Source organism: Psammomys obesus, unplaced genomic scaffold, assembly GCF_907164565.1.
Source record: "Psammomys obesus unplaced genomic scaffold, mPsaObe1.curated_primary_1811, whole genome shotgun sequence".
NCBI classification, from domain to species: Eukaryota; Metazoa; Chordata; class Mammalia; order Rodentia; family Muridae; genus Psammomys; species Psammomys obesus.
Genome location: NW_026585689.1, coordinates 9510931 through 9517240, shown reverse-complemented (window position 1 = coordinate 9517240; position 6310 = coordinate 9510931). Strand labels below are relative to the sequence as shown.

Genomic DNA, 6310 nt, shown 5'->3' with positions numbered 1-6310 from the left:
GTCAATGCCCATTTATTTTTTCAAACCTACACTGGCATTTTACAGGAAAACTTCCTTTACTTTATCCCAGGAATTCAGTGTATTTGGGCAAAGCAATTAGTCTTCATATCCTGTTAAGGAACAGTTGCGCATTCGAGCAGCTAGTGTTTTTCACACACATACAGGTCTCCTAGTTTTTTGCTTCATTCCTGTGTTTCCTGAGAAAGTATTACACAAACAATAGTCTAACAATGCAATGATCTAGAATTACTTTGTTGAAGGAAAGAAATTTCTGATATTTGGTCATTGATAATATTCTCAGAATAGAGCATTGGATGCTTGAATACTCTAGAGTTGTGCCTTGATATTGTACATGCACCGCTGCCAATTGATTTGTTAGTCTGTTTAGCTGTGTGAACAGGCTAGATATTGGGTTGAGTTCATACTATTTATAAAAATTGTATTTTTTTCGGTATTTCATTTGATTTAGCATCAGTTCTTCCAGTTCAAAAACATAACATTTTTACCATTATCAAATTGAAGACAAGGAATTAAAATAATATTGAGGTATTGTACCTCAGTTTTTATGTTTACTTTTTATGGTCCCCAGGATTTGGCTATGTAGCTACAAGTTGCTTATCCAGCAAAGGGGTGAGATCTGCCTCAGTCTTTTCAGCAAGAAAGGGTAATATTGGTGATGTCTACATGCTTGTTACTCTTTGCTAGGTTTTGCCATGGAACGGATATGGTTGCTGCTCCTCCTAGCGGTTAGAGTGATTCCAGGGTCTGCTCAGTTCAACAGTTACAACTGTGATGCCAACCTCCACAGCAGATTTCCTGGTGAGTCTGAGCTTCTTCTAGGGTCCAATTACTTCTGGAAAGAAAAGTTATGTGGGAATAGTCAAGCATTTAAATACATATAGCAAATGGCATCTATCTCTTTACTTTAAGTGGGTATTAAGAAATGGAAGATGAGATCAAGGCATTTTTTTTGGAATTTCAATTTTATCCTCATTAACATACATAGTGGTCATCAAAGTTAATATTATTATAATGACTGTTCACAAATGTGAAAAAATCTTGGCCAGTGGGCAATAAAATGTGAGAGTCTAATTCCCTTTGAAAATATTTGCCTAATTGGTGACTTTTTTTCTCAACTTAATTCAGATTTTTAAAACTGTCTTTACATGTGATTATCTTTATTTGGAAGTCATATTTAATGAAATAATTATGAAATACTGTGTGATACTTCCAAAATATTGTTTCAATTAAATATTTGTCACCATCAAACTTGCACAAGTCAGCTTTTGAATGAATTTTTACAAAAACCTAATAATGTAACAGTTGTGAAATTTTGGCAATATTAGAAGACATCTCTATACCTTGTAAAAGTGTCATTCTCCATTCACTAGAGTTCCTCGTCTTCACTCCATATTTACAAAGTTAAGGTCAGGGCATCAGAAAATGCTTTTTCAAGTCCATCATGTGAACTGCAAGATCTTTGGCCTGCATTTGCATTCTTCATACTTGCCAAATTCCCATTTTTGGAGGATGTGAGAGCAATAAACTTGAATAGAGCAATCAGTAGGTTGTTTCATTTGTTGAAGTGAGAGTTTCACATCAGAATCAAGACTGGAGTGCGGCCAAATGATTTCATAAACTCAGACCTATTGTCTGGACTCTTCACCTGTGAGGCAAGTTCATCATGGCAAATGTTCAAAGGTGAATCTATAGAGCGAGTGAATATGAGGTTTTAATAGTATTGAGTGCCCCAAATAAATTCTTCTTTAATAATATCTCTAGAAAGGACAATTTCAAACATACATATCAGTAAGATTAGTTAAAAAAATCTTTTCATACAGATTTACTCACTATGCACATTTATAATTTTTGTTTCATATCTCCTTTACACTCCTATTTCTGGAATGTTTAAAATTAAACTTATTTTTCATGCTTTGGTATGCATATCTAATAGAAAAACTTTAAAAAATCATTAAACTTGTGGAGGTCCTGTCCCCTCCAGGTCCTTCCATCTCCCTCTTCTTCCATAAGGATTCCAGCACTCTGCCCAAAGTTTGGCCACAAGTCTCAGTATCTCCTTCGATACCCTGGTGGGTAGAGTCTTTCAGTGGTCCTCTGTGGAAGGCTCCTGTCCTTGTTCCCTATCCTCTCCTACTTCCTATTGTCTACTTCCTAAATGTCTATTCTATTTGCCCTTCTGAATGAGGATTAAGCATCTTCCGTAAGGTCTTCCTTGTTGTTTAGCTTCTTTATGGGTATAAATTTTAGTATTTTATCCTATATTGTATGTCTAATATACATTTATAAATGAGTATATATCCTGTGTGTCTTTCTGCCTCTGGGTTAACTTACTCAAGATGATCTTTTCTAGTTCCCACCATTTGCCTTCAAATTTCATGATTTCCTTGTTTTTAATTGCTAAGTAGTATTCCATTGTATACATGTACCACAGTTTCTGTATCCATTCCTCCACAAGGAAAACAATAGACCCAAAATACCTGAGCCAAGGGGGCTTGCAGAGACTGAAACTCCAACTAAGGACCATGCATGGAGAGGACCTAGAACCCATGTTCAAAGGAAGCCCATTCGCTGCTCAATTTCCAAGTGGGTTCCCTGGTAAGGGGTATAGGGGCTGTCTCTGACATGAACTCAGTGGCAAGCTGTCTGATCACCTCCTCTTCGGGGGTGCAGCCTTGGCAGGCCATGGAGGAGGATGATGCAGCCAGCCTTGATGAGACCTGATAAGCTAGGGTCAGATAGAAGGGGAGGAGGTTCTCCTCTATCAGGGGACTAGAGAAAGGGCATAAGGAGAGAAGAAGAAGGGTGGGGGGAGACTTTAAGGAGGCAAGGGAGGGGGCTACATAGGGGATACAAAGTGAATAAATTGCAGTAAAGAAATAAAGAAATAAAATAAAATAAAAAATCATTAAACTTTGTGCACTTATCTGGTATACTTAGTAATTCCTTGATATGCCTTAATGCTAGGTCAAGTTGTCTCTAATTTGGTCATTTGTTCTATGCTATGTGCTCTACAGGATCCTGACCCTCTGATGCGACTAAACACAAGTCAGAGGTGCTGTCAGCATGCTCTTCTTGCAAACCCTGTGAATTAATTAGAGCTGCAGTTTTGATTAAATTATATTCAATTGTTTTGGCAAGAATGCTCTCTGTTATATTGTGCAAGGGAAATGTTCTTACTTTATTTTTGTAGGCAGAAAAGACACTGAGTCTTTTTTAACATGGTTTTTGATAGGTTTAATTGTTTGTTTTGCTTTATAAAACATTGTATTGTTTGGAAATGTAAGAGTCAAGTTAAAAGAGACTATGGGTAGAGAGAAAGATTATGGAGTTACTGGCAGTGGGAGTAATAGAAGGAGACAGCTTTGTTAAGAGAAATGTTTGTGTTGGACTCAGCAGAGCATGAGATTGATTTGATTTGGGAGAAAGGAAAGGCTGGATGATGTTTTGCCCACAGGAAACCGGTGTTAATTCTGTTAACTAATGTGAAAACTAAAAATACTGTGTACTTTAAAAAGAAATTTGGTGTTTGGAAATAATGGTTTAGGGGCATTTTCTGGGGAATAGATAGCAGTATCAGCTCTCTCTTAGAAGAAAGTACAGACCTGGGTCTGAGAAGGGAATGTCAAAAGTGAAGACAGCTATATTAGAACTGAATGTCTGTTCAGTGTGTGAGCAGGAAATGGGCGTGAACATAAATATGGCAGGTTGGTAAAAGTGAAAGGCTCCTGTTGGTGGAGAAGTAAAGGGTAGAACGGTATAGGCAGGGGATGCAGCTCTGTGAGTGTAAGCTGTTTCTGTTATTTAGGAAAGAAGGAGAAATAAAGACATAAACAGACAAAGTCAGAGAGGCACTGATTGTGTTTCCAGAATCAGGCAGTGGGAGGTAGCTTTCCTGAGAGCTGAGAGACCAGAGGGCTGGGTAGGGAATATAAACAGGCCTTATGTGGGTAGGCAAGGGAATTGTTGATCAGAGACAATCTGACTGATGTAATTCTATGTTCCCTCCTTCTCTCTTCCTTCTCCTCTTCTTCCTCTTCCTTTTCTTCTTCCTTGCTTATATATGTTTCCCCTTTTATTTTTTATTCATTGTATTCTGATCATGGCTGCTCCTCCCCCAACTCCTCCCAGATCCTTCCCACTGCCCCACCCACCCAACTCTACATCCTTCCTTTCTCTCTACGTGGAGTAAAACATGTTGTTTGGCCACAAAGTAATTAGGAGACCAAAATATTCTATTTCTCCCATGGTATAAAATGAAGACATATAGTAGTTAATAGTAGCTATTGACAACTTACAACAAAATCAGTTTGAGTTGTTGTAGGATCCATTACCTTATCCTGAACACATCGTGTTGTAGTCTCTAAATATAATGACCAAAATCTGTAGTTAGCCATACAAATGAACCTAATATACATTTATGATTAATAGTATGTGACACTGTGCTCTGCTCTTGTTTTATTCCATTGTTCCATTAAAAAGAAAAATCATGTGTCAGGAAACTGACATTGAAAATAGAACCTCCTGGTCTAAAATCCTCTGTGACTATATAGTAAAGAAGAAGAAGGAGAAAAAAAAAAAAAAAACCTTTGGCATTGAATAAACAGTAATCTCCCTATGTCATGTGTATATGTCTTGTATAAAAGGCATGCACTCTTAACCTAGTCAAATAAAACATCTATAGCCTGAATGTTTTTAGGACAAACAATGCCAATCCTGGGCATAAGACTGTGACAGCAGCAGCACCATTAGTCATATATCCTAATATTACCTGGTAATTGCCATGGCTGCCTGTGTTAGTTTATCAGGTTTATCCAGAGGAAAAAAAAATATTTTTCTTATATTCTTGTAACAAGAATTGCCTTTCTGTTTGAAGTAAAGTTTATGCTAAAAGCAAGCCTCTCCCTTCTGACAGTGTCTAGGAGAGAGGGGTGGTATTAACTTCCTTGTTATATAATGACTTAATCCCTCGGCCATAAATATGTTATAGGAGGTTTTTCCTCCTGTACTCAAGCTCCTAAAATTGAGACCCATGAGATTCAATTATTATTTTACAAATACCTAGGCCATATAGCTAGGCTCTTCTCTAACTAGCTCATCACTTAATAACCCATTCACATTAATTTACATTCTGCCATGTGGCAGGTTACCTGGACTCAGGTATCATACATCTGTTCTCCTCACAACTTACTGACTAGAATCCTGTGTATCTGGCTCTATCCCAGAATTCTTTCTGCCTGCCGGATGTCCCAACTCCTATTTTTCTGTCTCAGCTATAGGCCATTAGCTTTTTAAAAACAGGTGATGCTTTCGTACAGACATATCAGACTCCTACTCTGTAAAGGATAACCAAGTGCTATCTTCCTTTTCTAAACAATTTGCAGACATTTCAGGGAGGACACTCACAATTTCAAGTTATTTTAAGCAAATCCTCTAAAATCAGGGAGGATGGAGAAGTGTCTAATTTTTAACAAAGAAAACTGATTAACCTCCTGTTTCAACCATATAAATGTTAACGCTGTCATGGGTGACAAACGTACATATTTCCAAATGTACATACTCATTTGAGCCACCCACATATACCTGTGTTAAAATTTAACATTTGTAATAAAGTAAAAAACCTCCTAAAACCCAAATAAAGTAGAAGTCTCAGGAGAGGCTTTAGGCTTTTATGAGCATTACTTCATATTCTTTCTTTCTTCACAGGTTGTTTCCCGAAAGTGCAGGGTGAGCAAATAGAGCCTAAGAGTTAATTGCTCATTGCCCTTTGACTTTTCATTTCTTCCCCACATCAGGGTCCTTCTTGGGGTCATTAGGATCTCCAAGATCTACTGGGATTCTAAACACTGAGATGGAATGCGAATGAGCCTGGCTAAAGAGATGGACTATCTAAATGCAAAGCACTGCTAATAAAGATGGGGATTATCATCTCACCCTATCTGACCTCTGCTGTTTCAGAGCATTACAGTTATTTTCTCTAATTTCCATGGCATTTATTCTTGGGCCAAGATAACCACAGTGGTCCTAATTTGTTTAAATTTAAAGAAATACCATCTAATTTTAAAAGTAGTGAACTCTTTGCTGCCCTAGCTAATGACAAGGAGCAGAATCACAAGCCACTGAGATAATACTTGCACATTTCCCAGACTAAAGCCACAGACAAGTTTTAGATAAAAGCACTGGCCTTTGAGATTGAGGGATATCTTTTGGAACCAGCCTCTAATTTTAGAACGGACTAGCAGGGAAGGGTTAGATAAAATTTATAGCCTTGTGAAGAAGTTCTTAATGATAA

At 37.5% G+C, this 6310-nt stretch overlaps 1 protein-coding gene across 1 annotated transcript in view; it reads left to right on the top strand.

Moving 5' to 3' along the window:
• Positions 1–713: 713 nt before the first annotated feature.
• Positions 714–6310, top strand: part of Zpld1 (zona pellucida like domain containing 1) — a 46913-nt gene continuing 41316 nt past the window's right edge. Inside the window, exon 1 of the mRNA XM_055594758.1 lies at positions 714–819. Within this exon, the coding sequence (XP_055450733.1) occupies positions 714–819 (106 nt within the window). The remainder of the gene's footprint in view (positions 820–6310) is intronic.